The 24,318-nt window shown below is 42.1% G+C and overlaps 1 protein-coding gene across 3 annotated transcripts in view; it reads right to left on the bottom strand.

Moving 5' to 3' along the window:
• The window catches only part of ENOSF1 (enolase superfamily member 1), a 30,308-nt gene extending 14,851 nt beyond the window's left edge, over positions 1–15,457 (bottom strand). Inside the window, exons 1-5 of one of the 3 annotated variants that reach the window (XM_049619668.1) lie at positions 15,312–15,457; positions 9,761–9,869; positions 4,083–4,198; positions 2,016–2,102; positions 1,626–1,652 (exon numbers count right to left, since the gene is read on the bottom strand). In XM_049619668.1, coding sequence (XP_049475625.1) covers positions 1,626–1,652; positions 2,016–2,102; positions 4,083–4,198; positions 9,761–9,869; positions 15,312–15,395 — 423 coding nt within the window. In that variant the 5' untranslated portion in view covers positions 15,396–15,457. The other 2 variants (XM_049619669.1, XM_049619670.1) reach the window with 2 other exon arrangements.
• Positions 15,458–24,318: the final 8,861 nt, after the last annotated feature.

Raw genomic sequence — 24,318 nt, forward strand, 5'->3', positions numbered from 1 at the left:
TGACTGTGGTCAATTTTTTCTCTTGTCAAATTGGGTAATTCACTTCACCAACAGGTACAGAATAGATTAAACATGGGAGGCCACCCTGAACCATCACTGGCTGTTCTCTCCCCGCCTCTTCCTGCCCCATGCTCACTGCTCTGGCCACACTGGCAAGGCCAACATCTCAGCTGGGCCTCTGGTTGAGACCCCTCCCCATCTCAGTCTAACAGTTGGGAAGCAACCAGTAGCTTCACTCCCTCTCAGGTTTTACTCTGACCAACAGTCCTCCACTAGTCTGTCAAAAATTGTAAAAGCTCAGGGCACCTGGGTGGCTCAGTCAGTTAAGTGTCCTACTCTTGATTTCGGCTCAGGTCATGATCTCTTGGTTGTGTGATCGAGCCTTGTGATGGGTTCTGCAATGGGCATGGAGCTTGCCTGGGATTCTCTCACTCTCTCTCTCTCTCCCCACCCCCTGCCCCTCCCTCAGTCACCTGCACATGCACTCTCTCTCTCTCAAAATAAACATTTTAAAAAATTGTAAAAAAAACTCAACGCTGAGGTTCTGCCTCTTTTAAGACTATCGGCCACTACTGAAACAGGAAATAGAATCCATAAGAATGAAGTCACACCTCTCTGGTGCCTCTCAACTCATTCAGTTTGGTGAGTCGCCTCCTACACCCCCTGAAAGCCTAACCTTAAGCCTAGAGGGTGGCTCATGTCCTTCCCCTTCAGATGGGGCCCCCAGGCCACCTGCAACCATGTCGATGGTGTGGTATCCACCTGTCTTTACTTTCTCCCAGAGAAGAGACGATGTCTGCTGACCAACAGTCTTCAAAGCCAAGGTGTTCTTTGTTTTTCCCAAATGGTGATGTCAAATAATAACAGGGCCTTCATCTGCTGGCTACCAGGATTTTAGTGACCACATAAGACATCACCCTAAGGCAGCTGATGCTCAAAGAGATTAAGTGACATGCCTCAGGTCAACCTGCCAGAAAGTAGAGGAGCCCACATTCAAAGCCAGGTCTGCCTGGGTCTGAAAGTCACCCTCCTTAACTTGCCCATTGCCCAGCTTTTTTTCCTCCTCCCCTGGCAGGCACTCTTCCCTGCCACAAACAGGACAAGGAAGAAGGAAACACAGAGGTATCTATCTTCAGCGTTTGGCTCCTTCTCTTCCGGAATCAGATAATGGAGACCACAACACTCTAAATTCAAAGTGACCAGATGACATCTTAATAATAACATCTTGCTCTTCAGAGTTTGTGAAACACTTTTATCATTTGGTCTTTCAACCAATTCTATGAGGTTCTCAGAGAAGTGATGATTATCCCCTTTTCATAATTGGGAAACAGAGGCTCAGAGAATTTGCATTACATGTGAAGCCTCCACAGTGGGGGAGGCAGGACCCAAACTCAGTGCTTCCCATGGACCACTGTGTGTGGGCACACCCAGCTGTTACCTCAAATACCAGAAAAGAAATATTAGGGTTTACTGGGGTTTTACTTTACCATCACTATGGCGATCCACAGACAATTCTGAATATATTTGCTGCTTTACAAAAGGCAAGTAATCCACGAAATCCATCTCATTTATACTGCAACACTATTATAATTGTTTAACGTTATAATGTTAAAGAATTTACTTACCATGTCAACAAGTAACTTCCACAGAGGCTTGGGGAAAAAAAAAGAATTTTAAATCATGTGTAAAGTGCCCACTTTTTCCCCTGAAAGTAAACTCAAACTCTCACTTTCAAACACCTGCCCACCAGCCCATGGGCACACCCGGATCTCTAATGCTGCCTCCTGACTCCTCACCTCTGCTGCTCTCGCATTTCTTTCTCAGCCCTTTCTAACCTACTCCTATGGTTTCCTAACTACTGCCACGGAGAAAACACATCAAACAAATTTCCACATTGCTTTTGGAGGCCTGCGTCTTTGGTCTTTAGAAGGCTGCTCGTAGAGGAACTATTTAGTCCTCTGCCACGTGCTGGATTATTCCACAGAGCTCCTGCAAGTGCTCCTCCAGTGAGTTACCTTTCCCTCCTGCTTGGCCCACAGGTCCCACACAGCGTTGAGAACAGCCGCGGTCGCCAGATGCACAACACCTTTCTCAGGACCAATCTGGTTAGGAAGCAAAATACACCAGCAATTCTTAGACATGAAAGAGATAGTTAGGTCTCCTAGCCAGGGACACATTTCAAGAGTTAAAAGCCATCAATAAAAGCTCACAAAGAGGTTAAGCTTTTTTAATATACTATAAAAAACTTTTTTTTTTTTTAAATTTTAGAGGTTGGGGGCAGGGTGGGGAGAGGAGCAGAGGGATTGAGAGAGAATCCCAAGCAGGCTCCACGCTGAGCATGAAGCCCGATCTCACAATCATGGGATCATGACCAGAGCCAAAATCAAGAGTCAGGTGCTCAACTGACTGAGACACCCAGGTGCCCCATGCTTTTTTTTTTTTTTTTTTTAATAGTTTCTAACCTATAGAAAAGTTGCAAGAACAGTACAAAAAACTCCTGTATATTACCCCCAACTCTCTTTCTGTGTATGCATATACAGACAAATATTATATATATATATATATATATATATTGTGTGTGTGTGTGCACACACACACACATAATATATATACACAATTGATTTTACTGAACCATTTAAGTTGCAAATATCATGCTCCTGGAACCCTAAATACTTCTGTGTGTAGGTCATAAAAACAAGGACATTTTCTCACATAACCACAGTACAATGATCAGATTCAGGGAATATAACATTGATAAGAATACTATTGCCTAAAACAGTCCATAATCAAATTCTGCCAATTGTCTCAATAACGTACTTTATTTTATTAACATTGCATTTGGTTGTTCTGTCTCTTCAGTCCCCCTTTATCTGGAAACGTTTTTCTTATTTTTTTAAGAATGCTGTTCTTTAAGAATGCTGTCAAGATGCTGTTGACATTTTTAAAGCACATGGGCTGGTTGACTTGTAACAGTGTTCCTCAGACTGGGATTCAGGTCATACTTTTTTGGCACAAATTCTAAGTAAGCAATAATGTCCTTTTGGTTTTTTATTAGGGCTATTATCTTTTAGCACTTAGGTAAGTCAGTGTCCACTGGGCTCTTACTTAGGGAAAATGGTAACCTCACAGTGTAAGATTACTATTGTCCCCAAATTGGGGCATCCATTGATCATTCTTGCCTCAATGAGCTATGGCTACAATGTTTGCAATACAGTGATTGTCAAACGTTATCATTCCTTTTACGTTCTTCTGTTCTATTATAATGACAGGCTTTCCCTAGCTGCTTGTTTACTACCTGAATGCACCCATGGATTCTTATGTTATTCAATGAGCTATAAGCCATTACTAACAAATTTATTTTGATCCTTGAATTGTCCCAGATTTGGCCAGTGGGGACTTCTTCAAGGGAATGCCTTTAAAAGTAAGTTCAACTTGCTTTGCAGAAAGTTAAAAATGAAATCCAAGGCAACACAGAATGCCTTCCCTGTGCCTTTCTATGTGCATAGATGAGAAACTGAGCAGAGTTAATAAAAAATAGAGCTGATGTTGGGAGACAAGGGCAAGGTCCCAGTTATTGGACTGATCTTACTGTGACAGAATCCTTTCTCTAGAGCCTCACTCTTCTCATGCCTTGAACTTAGGGCTCAAAATATAGACCTATACATGTAAAAGTGCTCCGATCTCCATCTTTTTAACTTTGCTCTTCTCTTATGTTTCTGGCTTTAATAACTTCCTCCCCCAACTCTAATGCCACCCACATTACCTCTGACCCAGAAAGGATGCCTATTCAGTACTTTATCTTCTAGAGTGTCTAGAACACTTCTTCCATTCAAGGAGTAGAGATGAGGTCCATAGGGCAGAGATAGCTCTCAGGATCCAAATATATCCAGATTCAAGTCTTACAGAAAGGAATATCAATTACCTCAAAACACTGATTGTCTAAATGGCTGAAGCCCTAATTTAATAGTGTTTTACCTTAAAATTGTAAGCCTGTCTCTGTTTTCACATTTGTTGCAATCAAAGCACATCTTAGACCTTAGTAATATTACTTGTAAGAATATTTTAAAAATTAGGTCCTTTACCCATCTGAGCTGCCCATCACTGGTGAGCTGCCTGTAGAAGCCTCTGAAGTCACCAACGATGTCCCCGAGGTCCTTGTTAAGCACATGGTGGGCGAGGGCATTCACAGCACAGGCAACTATTTTTTTTTTTTTTTTAATATATGAAATTTACTGTCAAATTGGTTTCCATACAACACCCAGTGCTCATCCCAAAAGGTGCCCTCCTCAATACCCATCACCCACCCTGCCCTCCCTCCCACCCCCCATCAACCCTCAATTTGTTCTCAGTTTTTAACAGTCTCTTATGCTTTGGCTCTCTCCCACTCTAACCTCTTTTTTTTTTTTTTTTTCCTTCCCCTCCCCCATGGGTTTCTGTTATGTTTCTCAGGATCCACATAAGAGTGAAACCATATGGTATCTGTCTTTCTCTGTATGGCTTATTTCACTTAGCATCACACTCTCCAGTTCCATCCATGTTGCTACAAAGGGCCATATTTCATTCTTTCTCATTGCCACGTAGTACTCCATTGTGTATATACACCACAATTTCTTTATCCATTCATCAGTTGATGGACATTTAGGCTCTTTCCATAATTTGGCTATTGTTGAGAGTGCCGCTATAAACATTGGGGTACAGGTGAGCACAGGCAACTATTAAATAAGGATTCAATTCTTGGGTATGTCTTGGTATGATGCCAATAAATTAAGACGTGAAAACACCACAACTACTGTGGGATTTTATGAAAGAAACTTTAAATACAAAAGGTACATGTTTTGTTTTGTTTTTAAAGTTCATTTATTTTGAGAGAGAGACAGAGAGAGAGACAGAGAGAGACAGAGTGAGTGAGAGCAGTGGAGGGGCAGAGAGAGGGAGAGAGAATCTCAAGCAGGCTCCCCACTGCCAGCACAGAGCTTGACGCTGGGCTCGATCCCACAAACCGTAAGAATAATGACCTGAGCTGACTGAGCCACCCAGGTGCCCCTAAAGGTACATGTTTTTAAATACTGCCTCAAATATGTCTTTTGGGTTTGTCATAAATAATACCACATATATAATACAGCTGTTAATCCATACACTGAGCTTAATATCTGAGTAGAGCAAACACATTTTGAATGGTTGCCATTTGAAAAACTGAACCATAGGTATGAAAGTTTATTTTATTTTTTGATATGAAAATTTAAATCCTATTCCCAATATATTTTCTTGTTCACTTTATAAAGTGTCCAGTCATTTTCAAAATCAAACTTCTCTATTTCATTGTTCCTAAGGAATAAAGAGACTAATTTATCAAATTAAAAAAAAAAAAAGCAGTGGGGGGAAGCGCCTGAGTGGCTCAGTTGGTTAAGCATCTAACTCTTGATTTTGGCTCAGGTCATGATCCCAGGGTCCTGGGATTGAGCTCTGGCATCAGGTTCTGTGCTGAGCTTGGGGCCTGCTTGGATGAGAAACTCTGTCTCTCTCTCTCTCTGCCCCTCTGGCATGCTCTTTCTCTAAAGTTAAAAAAAATAAAAGTAAAAAAAAAAGAGGTACTTTCCAATTATTGTCAAGCATAGAAAATATCTTGAAGTCACACTATAACACACTACTAAAGATGAAACGAATTTGAAATAAACAATACTTAACAGTAAAATGTTAAAGTACATGAAAACACTTTTCTTAAAGATTTAATTTTTTCCTATTGATTTATGATATACTATGCTTTAAGTTTATTTGTTTTGAGAAAGAGAGAGAAAAAGTTTATTTATTTTGAGAATGAGTATGAGCAGGAGAGGGTCAGAGAGACAGGGAGTGTGAAATCCCAAGCAGGCTCCGGGCTATCAGCTCAGAGCTCAACATGGGGCTAGATCTCATGAACTGTTTGACCATGACCTGAGCTGAATCAAGAGTCGGATGTTTAACCTACTGAGCTACCCAGGAACCCCACTATATGTTTTCTTAAGTAATTTGAAGGTCAAATTTAATTTGGCTCAGAATTACCATCCTTTTTTTTTTTTCATATTTTACTTAAAAAGGCTTTATTGTATTATTTCAGATGAAGAATAAGTAACAGATTGAATTGGAAAGACCCTTCTACCCTTCAGTCATGCTAGAAAACAATTAGTACACATAAATGACCAAAATAATCAAATCATCTAGCCCCAAAGCAATTAATTTGTTATAAATTTTTTTTGATAAATTTATTGTTTGGTGTTGCCATTTCTGTGATTATTACTCAGGTCATTTCATAGGATAGCTGTTCTACTAACTACTGGTGCAGTTTTACTATCCTCCAGATCCTAGGAGAAAGACCTCTGACATATCTGAAACAAGCTGTCAGGATGCGCCCGGCTTCTATGTGGAACAGTGTTCATACATGAATGCACACCTGCTCTCAAATGTAGCATTAGGGCTGGAGCAACCATTGCATGTTCTCTAGGGCTTCTGTTAAGGGCTATAGAATCATTCCAGTTCAGATATGCATTCCCTAGAACTGTGAGAAGACAGAATCCTTCCCACACCTTGATGGTTGGTGCTCTAGGATTAAAGACATCTGAAGAGCCAGTCAGCAACTCACAAAGAGGTATATACCATCATCTAGTTAAAACCTCCATCTCGTTGATGAGACAGCTGCTAGAAACCACTGATGAAGCATACCTCTGGTTTGCCCCACATGGAAAATGCCCTTAACAAAGTTGAGGATGAGCTCGCCTTTCACAGCTCTAAGAGATGCATAAGCAGCACTAATGTATTCATCTATAGCACAGATTTTCCTTGCTCAAAAGGAGGGCACTGCAAGAAGGTAACTAAAATTGGGTGCATTAGACAGAAATCTCGGTAGTGGTGGTCATCCAGTGTACAGGACAGTCTGCCTCAGGTTTGCTTTGATGCCATGGGTGGGAAATTCATCTGGAAAAAACTGGTCACTGAAGGCACGTCTTGCTGACTAACTGCCACCCTCTGGCACAGAAAGGACAAGTCAGTAAGGCCGATGGATGACCATGGGTGTCTGAGCCTGAGGGCTGGTGTGAACCCTTATGGCTGTTTTTTGTCTCTTTAGAAATTCTTCTTTCTTCATCTTTTTTTCTTCTATTTTTTTAAGAACTATATTGGTGTCTTCTATACATTAAAAAAATAACTGTAACCCTCCCTTCCTGTCTCTCTCACACACGCAAACAAGCACTATCTTCACAGTAATGAGGAAAGCACTATTTTTTCTCTTTTTCTAATCATAAAAGAATGCACAGGTAAGTAAGCTGGTAAAAGTGCAGGAGAACCGTGATGTGCTAATGGAATGTTTGAATGTTCTTTCAACTTGAATGCAAATGCCATGTAACACATTCAGTGAGACTGCGATGAATCACCTGAAATAGGGAGCAAGTTTAAAGCTAAAACGGGGGCACCTGGGTGGCTCAGTCGATCAAGCGTCCGACTCTTGATTTTGGTTCAGGTCGTCATCTCGCATGCAGTTCAGGAGCTGGAGCCCTGTGTTGGGGCTCTGCGCTGGCAGAAAGCCTTGGAATTCTCTTTCTCTCTCTCTGCCCTTCCCCCTCTCTTGTGAACTCTCCCCTTTCTCCCTCTCTCTAAATAAATAAATAAACGTTAAAAAGCCCATAAAGTTAAAATGGGTTCTGTCATATTGTGGTCTGAAAAAGGCTCCGGAAGCCAACTACATCACCGCAAAAGAAGCATTTATTATAGACATAGAGAGATGGCATCTCCCTGGCTGAGATGTCCATCAGGACAGCTGGGAGGGGATGGGAATGGAGGAGGCAGAGGTCCATGAAGGCCCAAAGCACAGAGCTCAGCAACCAGAGAGGGGGAGCCTCCTATCTCCTATATCAAGTCCCAGTGAGCACAAAACACGTGCAGGGTCCCCATACTGTGTGCCCCAGTCAGCAAAGTTCAAAGTCTCGGCTATTACCAGAGTGGTTCCAATGGTCCATCCCATAACATATTTTGTAAGCTTGCTGAGTTTTACGCAACCTTTGGGGGCCACCCTATATGGTCTGCAATATGGAGAAGACAGCTTCATAAAGCACTCAACTTACACCAGAGACCATTAAAGTTGCGGGCAAAGCTGACACACAGCTCACAAACCTATTGTGGCCAGCGGTCACTGCCTTTGGAAAAACATTAACAGCAAATGGTTGACTTAATGGGGAGGGGGACAGGAAATCACTGCTGAGTCTCCTGCTACCTGGCAAAGTCCTAGCTACCCTTCAAGATGAATCTCAAAGTCTCACGTCTGTTCTGAAGCTGCCCACAGCCCTCCTGGAAAATGCTAACCCTCTCTCTGTTTAACTTGTACCAAGTCTTTTATTTTTTTTTTAATGTTTACTTCTTTTTGAGAGAGAGAGAGAGAGCTCTAGCACTCAAGCATGAGTTGGGGAGGGGCAGAGAGAGAGAGGAAGACAAAGAATCCAAAGCAGGCTGCAGGCTCCAGGCTCTGAGCTGTCAAGACAGAGCCCAAGGCAAGAATCTAACTCACAAAATGTGAAATGCAAGATCACGACCTGAGATGAACACTTAACCGAGTGAGCCCCTAGGCACCCCTAACTTGCACCAAGTTTTAAAAAAGTGTCCTTCTAGGGGCAGCTGGGTGGTTCAGTCAGTTTAAGTGTCAGACTCTTGATCTCTGCTCAGGTTTTTATCTCAGGGTCAGGAGTTCAAGCCTCATGTTGGGCTCCATGCTGGACATGGGGCCTACTTAAAAAATAATAAAAATAAAACAAAATAAAAGTTAAGAACTGTCCTCACTGCACAATCGTTTCTGTTAAAGTTCAAGAAAGGTTCCCTTGTCCTTCCTACACACACACACACACTCCTTTCATCTGCTTGACAATATTAGAATCTTTCAGTGGGGCAAGTCTTCCACTTTACATGTAGGGAGAGCCGACAGTGCAAGTACCCATGGAAGAGCTGTCGTATCACCACCAAAGTTAGAGAATCTGTTTCCTTCCTAGATCCTCACTCATCAACTATCATAATTTGGTTTCAGATCCTAATGATCCATGGAAATTGACTGGCAAAGGTCATCTTTTTTCACTTCTTGAATTTTGTACCTTGTGTGTGGATTATGTACTTCAAAAAAAAAAATCAAACAAACAACTGGTATTTAAATGTGGAAAGAAAGCACTTTAGGCAGTCAGGAGTTCTGTGGGGCTAGCTGAGCAGCTGTCTGGGTCTCTGTTTCTTTATTTCTAAAATGTGAGGGGCCTCAAGACCACCACTGAGCTCTCTCCAGCTCTGAGAGAATGACTTCACTCGTGGCTCAATGTGCCTCCTGCACAACCAGCTTTCCCCAGATGACAGCTCCGAACCCAGGCAGCCAGAGGCCCTTCTGCCATGAAAAGCAGTGAACTTGAAACCACTTGGTGTGAAGTACTTTGAAGAACGAGGGGCTCACTGTGCACATCACAATAAGCCTCTCCACATGAATGCCCGTTGGTCCTTCTGGTGTCCCTCAGCCACCATCACCCCCCGCCCCCCGGCCTAGCTCAGACAGAGAAACAGGCTGAGATTCACAGATATTCCCGCAGTCCATCGATGACTGCAAGGAGAAGGGCCAAGTTCTGCCACCTTTTCTCCCAATGAAACAAACTATGAAACACTGTTTTTACTCACCTTGAGCAATGTACATACAGAGAAAAGTAAGGTCACCACTGGAATCTAAGTGCAAATTAAGCATTCTGGAAACTTAAGAGAAGGGTCAACTCACCAACTTCCGTGCCTTTTCCCAGAGTGAAGGTAATTCCATACCCTTTGAGCCCGTCTTCCGCATCGGTCTCTAAGACAACATACGCAGCCGAATAATCAGGGTCTGTGTGCTGCAGGAAAAATGCACCCCGTCCCACAAGGCAAATGTGAGGAATCCAAACGTACACCTCAGAACATCACATAAGAATAGAAAATGCAACAGGAGGGGTGCCTGGGCAGCTCAGTCGGTTAAGCATCTGACCTTGGCTCAGGTCATGAATGATCTCACGGTTTGTGAGTTCAAGCTCCATGTCGGGCTCTGTGCTGACAACTCAGAGCGTGGAGCCTGCTTCAGATTCTGTGTCTCCCTCTCTCTGCCCCTCCCCTGCTCACTCTATCTCTCTCAAAAATAAACAAAAAACTTTTTAAAAATGCAACAGGGGACATGCAAGACGAGCTCCAATTCGATAGACCCCTTGGTGTACCCCATTTTCTGCAGGAGTTCTAAATGGACAAAGGGAAAGTCCTTCTGAAAGATCCATATTATTTTAACAAGGGCAACATGTCCATTTTTAGTGTCAGTTTGCAATTAGACAAATTGCAAACTTGCAATGATCAGTTTAGATTTTAATCCGGAGTTTTCTGATGATCAGCTTAGATTTTAATCCAGAGTTTTCACCTAAACTACTTCTCTCAACTGTCTGAGCAGAGCTATATTCACAAGGTTTTTGTTTTGTTTTGCTTGGGGTTGTTTTTTTCGTTTAGTTCAGTTTAGTTTTTTTTTTTTTTTTTTTGAGAGAGCATAAGTGGGGGAGAGGGTCAAAGGGGGAGAAAGAGGAAGAGAATCTTGAGCAGCCTCCATACCAATGTGGGGCTCAATCCAAGACCCTGAGATCATGACCGCAGCTGAAATCAAGAGGCAGACACTCAACTGACTGAGCCCCACAAGTAGCTGCAAATGGAAGCAGCCAAGGTTTCAGGAAGCCTCACAGAAAATTGAGCTTATCTTTGTTGCAATTTGCAGCAGGGCTGAAAAGACAATGGCACAGGTCAAGGAAATCACTGGGGGAAAACAAAGAATAAAACTTCAAAACAAATTAGCCTGTTTTTTGTTTTTTAACTTTCTACTAACAATGGTATTTTGATAAGTGTTTACTGACAGACTATTATGAAACTCAACACTACTTGTCAATATGGGAGATGCAGAGGTGAAAAAAATCAGTCTGTCTCTAGAAATCTCTCACAGAGTGAGGAGAAGAAGCCAACACACAAGAACCAGGCAAGGGCAGTTCTAGGACACTACAAGGTAAGGTGCTAATACGTGGTCAGCCAGAAGTACCACAGAAGGGCAAGAGGGAAAGAGGAGGGGAAGCAGGGAATGAAGACAATGGGATGGACAAAGGGACAGATGAAGGCATGTGGGCAAGGGGGAGCAATACGAAACCCCAAAACCTGGGAGACAGAGGAGTACAAGGCCCCTGAGGCACTGGGTGGCAAGTGAATGGAGACAAGCCTGCATAGGGGGTGAGGGGGCAGATAATGGAGACCCCCAAAGCCAGGCAGAAGATCCAAATGCATCAAAAAGGAATGCACGGTGCAACTACTGAAGACTGGACGATGACAATTTATTACTGTTTTTATTATTATTATTATTATTATTACAGAACATTTGTTGTTCTGGCACACTGTTTTAAAAGCCACTTAACTTAATCCTCACAACAATATTATAAAGTAGGTGCTATTATCCCTGACAGATGAGGAAACTTGAGTTTAAAGAGGCAGAATTGAAATCCCCATATTCAGGTAAGGGGAGAAGGCACACACAGTGGACAGGAGGTCTTTGTCTGGCATCAAAGCCTAGTGCGGAGGGGGGCACTGGGTGTGAAGGGTTGCTGAGCTGTGTATCAGAGACTGTGCAGAGGGCTGACCTGGCACAGACATGTATGCCCTTAAGAAAGTTACAGTTTAGAAGCCAGGGTTACACAAACTCTACTAACATGAGGCAGGACCTAAGTCTCTGGGAGAAATGCAGACTAAGGAAGCCAGGCAGAGAGCACCATCAGCTGAATGCACTCAAGGCTGGAGGAGGCTTTATGATGAAAATAGAACCTTGAGTCAGCAGGTTGAGGATGGGGAGCTTTGCAGCAGTGGGGGAGGGCACGAAGGACCTGCAAGTCGGGAGAGAATACTTGCGTGACAGTGGCAGTGAAGAGACAAAAAAGGGAAAGACTGGGGTGCCTGGGTGGCTCAGTTGGGTAAGTGTCCCACTCTTGGTTTCAGCTCAGGTTTGTGATCTCACGGTTCATGAGTTGAAGCCCTGTACTGGGCTCTGAGCTAATGGTGCAGAGCCTGCTTAGGATTCTCTCTCTCTCTCTCTCTCTCTCTCTCTCTCTCTCTGCCCCTTCTCCCACTTGCACTCTCTTCTCTTGCAAATAAAAAATATTTTTTTAAAGAAAAGAAAAGAAAAGAAAAGGGAAAGACTGAAGTGTGTTTCAGGATTGGTGACACCCTGGTTTGACCACTGGGTTCTGGAGAGGGGAGATCCAGAAATGAGATCGGGAATCATTGGCCTACAAGGGGGCACTGAACCCGTCAACACGGGGGGGGGGGCGGGGTGTCTTACTGGGAGTGTGCAATGAGACAGGGGTGGAGGGGGAGTGGAGGGAAGGGAGCAGGGAGCAGCCTTGAAGCCTGAGCTTTGCAGAGGGAAGAAGGGGATCAGTACAGGAAGCAGCAGAAGCCAGCCGGGGGCAGAATGATGGCAGGAAGAGGAGGCTCAGCAGACAACATGACACGCAGACCAGGGGTAAGGACCCTGGAAGCAGAAATAACGTCAATCCCAAGAGAAGGAAGGAGACAAAAGTTGATTACAGATGAAGGAGGAAGTAAATGTAAAGGTCAGAGGCCAACAGGAATGAACCAGTAATTTAGCGTGTAGTGGGAAAGGAGCAGACAAAGAAGGAAGTAGAGGTGTTAGGGTCAAGGAAAGGTGATTCCAAAATGGGAATCCCTGTCTTTGTGGGACAGAAAAGGAACCACTGGAAAAAGAGACTAAAGAAGAAAATACTGGATGGAGAGGGAGGGGAGAAGAATGGGGGCCTTGGGAGTCAAAAGGGGTGGGAATGGGGACACAGAATAGATTAGTTTGGGAGGATAGGACTTACAGGATAAAGGGAAAGAAAGACGAGAGGGTTGGTCTGGAGACTAATGGGGGGAGATGGGGTTAAGGGTGCATTTGTTTTCAGTCTTCTGGGTGATGCAGTGGGCAGTCTTCTAACTGCTGGGGGTGCAGGAAAAGGAGCCAGAGCAGCGAAAGAGTGGAGTGGTCTGACACAGGCACTCGAGGGAGCTCAGCAGATAATGGGGAAAGGAGAGGAAAAGTATGCTGAGGAAGTGGTGGGGTCAGCCGGAGCTGGGCTGTGAGCCCATAGCCCCGGGGCTTCTGGAAACTTGATGAGTGCCTAGACAAGCAAGCAACTTGTAAGTACCACCCAGCCTTGAGCACTCCACTTTTCCTAAAAGGCAGATTAAAAAAAAAAAGAAATCACAGTGGAATCCCTTACCTCTAACAGACTTGGGGACTTCATGAATATATCCTACTTCTGATTAGGAAGACTCACTCTGCTAAGTGCTGAACACAGCTGAATTGCTGAGTTCAGCAAGCCGCGAGGGCACGGGAAGCAGTACCACCAAGAAGTGCAAAATAGCACATTCTGTTAAGAAGGCACCTAAGAATCAGCACACAACACACCCCATATCTCTGGAAGATAAATACTTAAGTATTTATGAGTTTGCAATACAGGTATTAGATAACCTCTCCTGACCCAGAGGACATAAACCACTCAGGCCCAGGGACAAATTCCATTTCTTAAATTATTCTACAGTACACCAGGCTACTTTAACACTTCACAAATTCAAAGCAGAGAAAAATCTAGGCCAGAGCCCCTTTCTGCTTTAGTTTCCTCATATGTAAATAGTAATTACAGCCAACACTTTTTGATGGCTTACTCTGTGTCAAGCACTTTACAGGCATCTCATTTAATGCACGAAGTAGATACTATTATACTCACATATGGAGAAGATAGCCGAGGCTTAGAGAGAATGAGTTGTTTACCCACAGCTGCTACACCTCAGAGAGGTAAAGGTGGTTGCACTAGCTCAGGTGTTTGTTTGAATTTTACAAGGCAGGGAAATGTCAAGCATTTGGAGATCCACCAAGGATTGCCAACTGGGTGTTTTTTTAAGTCATTTACCATAATATAAGAACACATAAGGATTTTTAAAAGTGGAAATAACTTAATCTCAGAATAAATGACATTCTTTTTTTTAAGTTTATTTCTTTATTTTGAGAGAGAGAGAGAAGACAGAGGATCCCAAGCATGCTCCACGCTGTCAGTGCAAAGCCTGATGTTGGGTTCAAACTCACAAACCATGAGATCATGCCTTGAGCCGAAATCAAAAGCCAGATGCTTAACCAACTGAGTCACTCAGGCATCCCTAAAAGATATTCTTTTAAATGTCAGAACTTTGGCTGGCACTTTTTAATGAGAAAGTTATTTTTTAAAAATATTTCCAGTACACAAAGAGCATAGGTCATGTACTGATATCAGCCTGCCCTCCGCCCACTTAGGAAGCACAACATTATAGGATGAATTAGAGTCCTCTGGTACTCATTCCTCTCCCTCCACATAGGGAGCAAGTAACCATTATCCTAACATGGATGTTTCTCAATTCCCAGCATGTGTTCACACATGAGGATCCTCAGGGAGACCCAGAGGTCATAAAACACTGGGGCCCAGAGACAAATTCCATTTCTTAAATTATTCTACAGTAAATGCCTTCCTGTATTTGGAAACCACTGCACTAGACGGTGGTAGGTGGGAGGAGTCCCTCTAAACACTCTCAATAAGCAAAAACGCCCTTCAGTATTTAGGTCAAAGCCTGTGCCTTTACTGTATCTCCAAAGACGGGAATTTGCATAACTCTCTACAGTGGCAAATCCTTTACAACAATGTTTCGGTAATTTCATAAGAGTCCCCCCTCACATGACCCAGAGTTACTACCAGCTTGTTTGGTTTCCTAGCCAGTGTGACTCCATTTCACAGATGGGGCCAAGATGCCCAGAGAGGTTAAGCGTCTTTCCCACGTCACACAAGTTGTGGAAGAGGCAGGATCACCACCCAAAACAGCCAGTACCCCACCACGAACTCCCCCTCTCAGTACAGAGAAGCCAGCAATGTGTTCTAGGGTTTCGTTGGTGGGGATTCAACAAAACCACTTTGCTGTCGTTGGCATATTAGGCATTTAGGCATTTTACTATTTACAGCAAAATGCGGATCGTAAATGCAAAAACAGGAAATATTAAACGTCAAAAGAAAAAAAAATGCGAAAAAAGAAAAAGCCCCGGGGGATGGAGAGTTTCTGGTTACTTTTATTCCCCTTCCAGGCCTCCGCCTTTGCAAAAGCAACAGTTCCAAAGTGGGGAACCTCCGCGACCCACTGGACCGCCCGCGCCTACTCGGGGCTTGGGCGTCCTCGCGGCGAGAGGGCACCCGCGGTCGCTCAGCGCTTACCATGGCGTCCGAGCCGTGGCCCCCCAGCGACGTGGGGAAGCGCACGTCCCGCACCGAGAGCCTGGAGATCCTGCCACGCACCATGTCACGGCCCAGCACCCGGAGCTGGCCGCACCGCCGACTCCGCCTCAGACCCCGTGCGCGGAGGGAGGGGCAGAGCCCGGCCCGGCGGACGCTGATTGGCCGCACGGCCGCGACAGAGAACTTGGCCGGCCCCGAGTGGCAGGCTCGGTTCCGGGCTCCCCGGGATGCCCGAGCGGTTCCCGCCGCGTCTGCAACCCCGTGCTGCCACGCACGGCGCTCGCGACGATTCGCTCTGGGCCGCGGCGGACCCGAGACTTAGGAGGACGTCCCGCGCCGCGTCGGGAAACTAGCGAAGTGACCTTCTCGGGAGCGGCGCCCAAGACGAAGGAGCAGGGTCTGACCAGAGTGCGATCGCCTAGAAGCACATTGGGGCCACGGGCTCCACGCCTGACCTGAGTCAGAGGGCAGATGCCGGCCAGCCAGGGGAGACGCTAGAAAATCTGATGAGTCTTTCAGTGACCTCAGCCCCCGTTCGCCACCTGAGAAATTAAGAAGCAAATCACCATTTATTGCACCCCTTCTGATGCAGAGTGTTTTAAATGCATTACCTCTTATCCCGTCTAGCTCTGTAGGTCATTTTCATTTTATTGGTGAAGAAATGAGATTCAGAAAGATTAAGTGACTTGCTCGAGGCCACACAGCTAGTTAAGTGGCAGAGAGTGTCTTCGCTGCAAACCTGGGTTCTGTTGTCTGGATTGCAGGGACTCGCAAGGGAACATGAAAGCTGTGGCTTAGAAAGCACACTGGTCCTTGGCTTTCAAGTACAGCACACCGCCCGTCAGTTCCTACCTTTGGGAAATGCTTTGGAGAATAATTTAAATGTTTGGGAAGCAATGCTGTAGATGTCATTCTATTAATTTGTGTTTCTGTGGGTATGGCAGGGATATTTTCAAGGATGCCCACGTCACCCCTGGATGCATATAACCTTATTGGATAAGAATTCCTTTGGCTTAAGGCTTAGATCAACTCAAATGCCTATGGAGGCGGGGTGGGCACCAACAGCAAATAGGAGCGAGGCAATAGGCCACTGTGACTGCAGCTAACGACCTTTGCTCTTTTAAAGAAGTAGCCAGTTAGCTCCAGCTTACAGTGGTCCTGTGGGAATTAGAGCTCATTTCCCAAGAGAAGTCTGAAATTCAAATGTTAATATGGAACTAGACTTCCTCTTTCCCTGTCCTGCTCTACCCACTTTTTTTGGGGGGGGGGGGGGGGGTGGCCAGAATATATGCTCAGTTCACTTTTTCAGAATGGGTCTGTTGGCCTGGTTAATAAATTGAGTACTTTGTATTCTGAAGATATCTTTGTTTTTCTTTCAAATTTGAATGTTGGTTTTATTGCATAAAAGTCTTAGTTCAAATTAATACTTTTTAAAGTAGTGTTAAGTCCCATTCTTTAAAGAATAAGCTGGGGTTTCCCCCCCACCTCTCTAGAAAACATTTGGATTTTTCTCGTTTTATGGCTTTAAAATATGAGGGGTGCCTGCAGTGGCTCAGTCGGTTAAGCATCATGATCTCACGGTTCGTGGGTTCAAGCCCTGCATCAGGCTCTGTGCTAACAGCTTGGAGCCTGGAGCCTGCTTCAGATTCTCTCTCTCTCTCTCTCTCTCTCTCTCTCTCTCACTGCCCCTCCCCTGCTCACGCTCTGTCTCTCTCAAAAATAAGTAAAGAACATTTTTAAAAATTAAAAAAAAATCACTATTTGTGTTTAGGATTAATTTAAAAATTAATTCTGTTCTACAATTGAAGGATCCTTTCAACCAGAAGCAATATATTTCTCTGGAAAAACTTTCTCTATTTCTTTCATTAGTTCTTCTTCTTCATTCTTTCATTTGCTTCATCTGGAACTTAATTGGAATATTAAACCTCTGAATCTATTAGCCATGCTTTTTTTTTTTTTTAAACTTTGTTCTTTTGTGAATTCTGGGCATATTCTTTGGCTTAATATTCCAACTCAAATTTGATCTTCAAATGTGTTCCCTTCTTTTTTCACCCTGTTTTTTCCCCTTGGTGTTAGATTTTTTTCTTCAGTTTTAAATTTCAAAAATTTTCTTTTCATAGTACAGTTGTCCTCTCTTATCAGCAAGGACACATTCCAAGACCCCAGTGGATGCCTGAAACCACATTTAGTGCTGAACCTTATATATACTATATATTGTTTCTATACATACATACATACCTATGATAAAGTTTAATTTATAAATTAGGCACAGTAAGAAATTAACAATAGTAATAAAATAGAATTGTATCAATATACTAAAAGTTATGTGAATGTGGTCTCTCAAAAAATCTTTTGGTACTGTACTCACCCTTGTGATTCTGTGAGATGATAAAATGTCTACATGATGACATGAAGTGAGGTAAATGACTAGGCATTTTCAGTTTGTTAGGCTATTGATTGTCTGAGGATTCATCAGGAGGATCTGCTTCCGGTCAGCAGGCTGACCATAGGTGACTGAAATCAGGGAAAACAAAACCAGAGATAAGGAGACTAGTGCACCTTCACCCTCTTTGAAAAAATGGAGGCCATATCTTCTCAAAACAAAGTTTTCATTAGTGTCCTCTATTAAGTTTGGTTCCTCAAGTGTTACTTCTTGGTTGTTGTTTCTTTTCCTTTAAGGTGCTGGTTTTCTTCACATAAGTGTTCATGTGTCCTTTTTTTTTTTTTTTCATGTCCATTAATATGTGTTGCTGAGAACCACATTTTGCCTTTCTGTAAAGCTAGTACTTGAAGACCTGTCTCTGGTGGTTGCACAGGAGGGAGACATGTGGCTATACAGATATGTAAATAGCTTTTTTTCTAGGTGAGATGGCTTGCGTCCCTTCTGAGCTTTCAGAGAGTCACATTCAGGGTGGGATGCAAGGGGGAAATAACAGAATAAAATGCTCCATTTTATTTTCCTTGTGGTGATCAGGGTTTACTTTAGGATCTGCTTGCTTTCATCACCAGGCCCTAGATTTCATCTAGGACTCTCCCAGGTAAACTGTGAACTTTGTTTGGAAAACTTTTAGTATTGTTATCAGCTTATTATACTAGCCAGGCCTACCCAGCCATTCCAAATGTTGCCCTCTTATTAATGACCCTAAAAAAAATCACTATAATTAATAGCAACGTTACTTCTAGGACAAATAAAGTAACAAGGACAGGATTTATATTATCATCTTATACAGCTAGAAAACCAGTTCGAGTATTTAGAAGAAAGGACTTCAGACATTGGACCAGAGGGAGAACAAGTTGGATATTGGAGAAAAGAGAAATAAAGCACCCTATAATTGTACCAGCTCACTGGTTACAGCACAAAGGGGGGATCCAAACAGAGCCCTGCAGTGTTACTGAGTTGAGGAGACAAATATTAGTGTTTATTTATGTTAGAGGAGGCCAATGTAGCTATAGTCTCAGAGGCAGAGAACAGAAGGACCCATTCTAATCTTTGGCTGGGTACTGATATGCACATGAATGAGAGAAACTACTCAAATTTGACAAAGAGCCACTAGAAAGAAACAGGAACGAAAATTATTGGCGGTTGCACAGGGTTGGGAATAGTACTTATTCCTGATAGAAAAGATTCGGCAATAATACATGGAGCATTAGGTAAAATCCTCAGAAGGGTAGAGATAAAATCTTTCAAGACTAAAGATTGCTCTGGATCTAACAGAGCTTTAATGTAAACCTTGAAAGGATTCAACTGATTCCAAGTAAAGAATAGACAAAAACAATCCCTAGAGGTTGCACAGGGCTTAGAATAATTCCTACCCATGACATCAACATTCAACATTACTGAAAAGAAGATTAAAACAACTCCAGCAACCCAAAACTATACTTTATGGTGTTTACCACCCAACCAAAATTACTGGGCATATATAAAAGTAGGAACATATAGTTCATAAACAGGAGAAAGTTTAATAGAAACAGATCCAATAGTCCTAATATCCAGATAAAAACCCTCAGGATGAAAAATGAAAATGTAAGCATAATGAAGAGGTATGAAAGATATAAAAAAGAAGAGCTAGAATTTCTGAGATGAAAACCATATACTGTGGGATGGAAAGCAGAACAGACCCTGCAAAGAAAAGATTAGTGAAAATGAAGACGAAGCAAAAGAAATGATCAAACACAAAGCACAAAGATTAAACAGAAAAAAGAACAAAGCATTAGTGACCCGTGAGACAGTATTAAACAGCGCAACATACATGTAATTGAAGTCCCGGAAGAAATGAGTAAGTTGAAAATAATAGCCCCAAATTTTCCAACTTTGATAAAACTATGAACCCAATGAACTAAGAATCTCAAAGAACCCCAGGTAGAATAACCTTTAAGAAAGTCATGCAAGGGGTGCCTGGGTGGCTCAGTTGGTTAAGCGTCTGACTTGAGGTCAGGTCATGATTTCGTAGTTTGTGGGTTCAAGCCCTTCATCGGGCTCTGTGCTGACAGGATGGAGCCTGCTTGGGATTCTTTCTCCCTCTATCTGCCCCTCCCCCACTCATGCTTACTCTCTCTCAAAATAAATAAACTTTAAAAAAAAGTCATGCAAAGGCACATCATAAATAAATAGCTGAAAACCAAGAATAAATAGATTATATTTTAAAATTCAGAGGGGGGAAAAGGGATCCTTCATATGTAAAAGAGTAAAGCTGAGGAAACAGACTTTTTGTCAGAAAAAAATGCAAGTTAGAAGACAGTGAAGAGACTTGGTAAAGTACTGCAGAAAATGGTCAATCAAGAATTCTTAACTGAGCTAAAACACATTTCAAAAAGGAAGTCAAACAAAAACTTTTAAATGCAACGCTATTAGATCTGCGCAAGAAGAAATATTAAAAGCTCTTCAAGGAGAAGGGTGATGATACCAGATGGAAATCTGTCTGTAGCCAAGGAAGATTACCAGGGATAAATGGAGACACTTAATAATGATAAAGTGGTCAATTTATCATGAAGCACAACAATCCTAAATGTATATGTACCTAATAAGAGCTTCATAATACATAAACAAAGACAGAACTAAAAGGAAAAATAGAAAAGTCTGCAATTATAGTTGAGGATTCCAACATTCCTCTCAGTAATTGATGGAAAAAACGTACAGAAAAGCAACATGAATAAGCTTAAGCAACACTATCAATCAACTTGACTAATTTGACACTTACTGAAAACTCCAGCTAACAAAAGCAAGATGGGTAATATTTTCACGTAGTCATAGAACATTCATTAAGGTAGAATATTCTTGGCCACAAACAGAATTTTAATACAGTTAATACATTTAAGAAGTTTGAAATTATACAAAGTATGTTCTTTGACCAAAACAGAAATAAACTATAATTAATAAAAGAAAAATATCTGGAAAATTCCCAAATATATAACAACTAAACAGCACACACATAAATAAACACATGGGACAAAAAGGAAATCAAAGGGAAATTAGAAAAGATTTCGAACTAAATAATGATAAAAACACAACGTATCAAAATATGTGGGATGTAAAGCAGTATTTAAAAGAAAATTTATTGCATTAAATGCTCAGATCAGAAAAGATGAAAAATTGCAAATCAATCTAAGCTTCCATCTAAAACAACAACAAAAAAACAAACAAACAAAAAATCTAGAAAAAGAAGAAGAACTATAACACAAAAATAACAAAGCAAATAAAACCCAGGATGGATTAGTAAGGATCAGAAATCAATGAAATAGAACACACTCATGTGTGCTCATGAGTGCACACACACACACAAACACATGTAGAGCAAATCAACGAAACAAAATGCTGGTTCTTTGAGAAAAATCACTAAACCTGATAAACCACTAGCTAATGAGAAAAAGGGGGAAGATACAAATTACCAAATCAGGGATATACCCATACAGATCCTACAAACATTAAAATGTTTGTAGCACAAAAACACACCTCAGATCAACAGAACAGAGAACCCAGAAATGGACCCACAAACATATGGCCAACTAATCTTTGACAAAGAAGGAAAGAATATCCAATGGAATAAAGACAGTCTCTTCAGCAAACGGTGCTGGGAAAACTGGACAGCAACATGCAGAAGAATGAACCTGGCCCACTTTCTTACACCATACATAAAAATAAACTCAAAGTGGATGAAAGACATAAACGTAAGATAGGAAGCCATCAAAATCCTTGAGGAGAAAGCAGGCAAAACCTCTTTGGTCTTGGCCACAGCAACTTCTTACTCAACATGTCTCCAGAGGCAAGAGAAACAAAAACAAAAATGAACTATTGGGACCTCATCAAAATAAAAAGCTTCTGCACAGCGAAGGAAACAATCAGCAAAACTAAAAGGCAACCAACGGAATGGGAAAGGTATTTGCAAATGACATATCAGATAAAGGGTAGGATGCAATATCTATAAAGAATTTATCAAACTCAACACCCAAAAAACAAATAATCCATTGAAGAAATGGGCAAAAGACATGAATAGAAGACACTTCTCCAAAGAAGACATCCAGATGGCCAACCGACACATGAAAAAATGCTCCACATCACTCACCATCAGGGAAATACAAATCAAAACCACAATGAGATACCACCTCACATCTGTCAGAATGGCTAACATTAACAACTCAGGCAACAACAGATGTTGGCGAGGATGTGGAGAAAGAGGATCTCTTTTGCACTGCTGGTGGGAATGCAAACTGGTGCAGCCACTCTGGAAAACAGTATGGAGGTTCCTCAAAAAATTAAAAATAGAACTACCATATGATCCAGCAATTACACTTATGGGTATTTATCTGAAGAAAATGAAAGCATTAACAGGAAAAAAAAAAAAAAAGTATATGCATCCCCATGTTCATTGCAGCATTAAAAAAATTTGGGGGGGGGGCACCTGGGTGGCTCAGTTGGTTGGGTGTCCGACTTCTGCTCAGGATTCTTCTGCTTCGTTCCCAGAGTTTGAGCCCCGCGTTGGGCTCTGTGCTGACAGCTCAGAGCCTGGAGCCTGCTTCAGATTGTGTCTCCCTCTCTCTCTCCCCACCCCCTCCTTTGCTCATGCTCTTTCTCTCTCTCAAAAATAAACAAACATGAAAAATTTTTTTAATATTTATTCATTTTTGAGAGTGCGTGAGCAGGGGAGGGGCAAAGAGAGGGGGGACAGAAGATCCGAAGCAGCTCTGACCTGAGAGCAGTGAGCCCAATGTGATGCTCATGAACCGTAAGATAATGGCCTGAGCCAAAGTTGGACACTTAACTGACTGAGCTACCCAGGTGCCCCTCGTTGTAACATTTAGAATACCTAAGACGTGGAAACGACCTAAATGTCTATAGATAGATGAATAAATGTGTATATAGAATGGAATGTTATTGTCATAAAAAGGAATTACATTTTTCCAGGTAAGTCAGAGAAAGTTAAATACTGTGATCTTATTTATATGTGGATATAAAATGAATAAATAAACCAGGCTCACAGATACAGAGAACAAACTGGTGGTTGCCAGAGGTGGGGGTGGAAGCGGGTGAAGGGAGCCTTGGCAACTATAATTAATAGTACCATACTGCATATTTTAGCATTGCTAAGAGATCTTCAAAGTTCTCATCAGAAGAAAAAAAAATTCTGTAACTATGGTGACAGATGTTAATGGTGATCATTTCACAATATATACAAGTACCAAATCATATTGCACAGCTGAAACTAACATAATGTATGTCAATTGTACCTCAACTTTAAAATTTAGTATGTTCTCTCCAGTTAATGTCTTATTGCAATTTTGCATTTAATATTGTATGTCGTTACTGTTACCAAATATGTTACTATTTTGTACAAACTGTTGCTTTAAGGTTGTAATGTAAGCTTCCTATTTTGTACTATACAGTTATTAGTATGAGGAATTATCAGTCAGGGTCTCAACTGGAAACAGCACGCTCAAATTAAGATGAACCAAGGATGTTTACAAAGGGGCAGGCTGAATAGAGAATCACAAGATTAATGCAGTAACGAAAATTAGAAGCACTCTACCCCTAAGACAGAAAAAGACAAGGGATGGGGTTGTCACTCTCTAAAAGGCCATTTGAAAGGAACCTTTGATCATAGGACATAGCCAGCCCAAACTCAGGAGGAGGAAATTGGGAAATAAGTATCTTGACCTTTTAGGTTTCCTCCCATCTTCTGCTAGAGCTCCTTAAAGGTTTACCCCGACAAGAATCCAGAGTGAGGGGACCCAATGATGAGTACAGGTTGGCCTTCCAGCAGAGTGGATATGGAAGGGTAAACAGATGATGCCAGGCATGTGTTGCTTACTTTAATCAGAAGTATTCCTTTCTGTACTGACAAAATGAACATTAATTAATTGCTGGTGACAGAAACTCAACTTGATGTCATTGAAACAAAAACAAAAACAAAGACAAAAAGAGGAAAAAAACTAGGGAAAGGGCTAGAGAAGAGCTGAATTTATGGAAACAAATGCTACTGAGGTATAATCTTCCTCCTCCTTGCATGTTGGTTTCTTTTGTAACAAAGTGGGGACTTGGTCTTCAGCAGCACTGGGGTGGTATCTCTAGAGCAGTATAATGAGACGAAATGAGACTCAGCTTCCAACATCTCAGAGAAAAGTCTTAGAGAAGAACTTTACTAAGAGATATGATGATCTGCATAAACGGGCTAGGAAGACTGATTTGAAAGATGTTAATTCTTACCAAATTATTAGCATAATGTAATCCTAACCAAAATGTCACTTAAATTTTTGGGGAATATAAAAAATAAAGTCTAAACTTCATCAAGAATTTGCTAGGATACCAAGATTAAAAAAAAAAAAAAAAAAAGGAATAGCAAAGGTAACTTGTTCAATTATTAAATTGTGTATCAAATGATTAGAATTAAAGCTGTTATGTTGATAGAAGAATGGCAAGTTAAAGGGCCCCCTGGGTGGCTCAGTCGGTTGAGCATCTGACTTTGACTCAGGTCATGATCCCTCAGTTCATGGG

The sequence above is a fragment of the Panthera uncia genome (assembly GCF_023721935.1).
Source record: "Panthera uncia isolate 11264 chromosome D3 unlocalized genomic scaffold, Puncia_PCG_1.0 HiC_scaffold_8, whole genome shotgun sequence".
NCBI classification, from domain to species: Eukaryota; Metazoa; Chordata; class Mammalia; order Carnivora; family Felidae; genus Panthera; species Panthera uncia.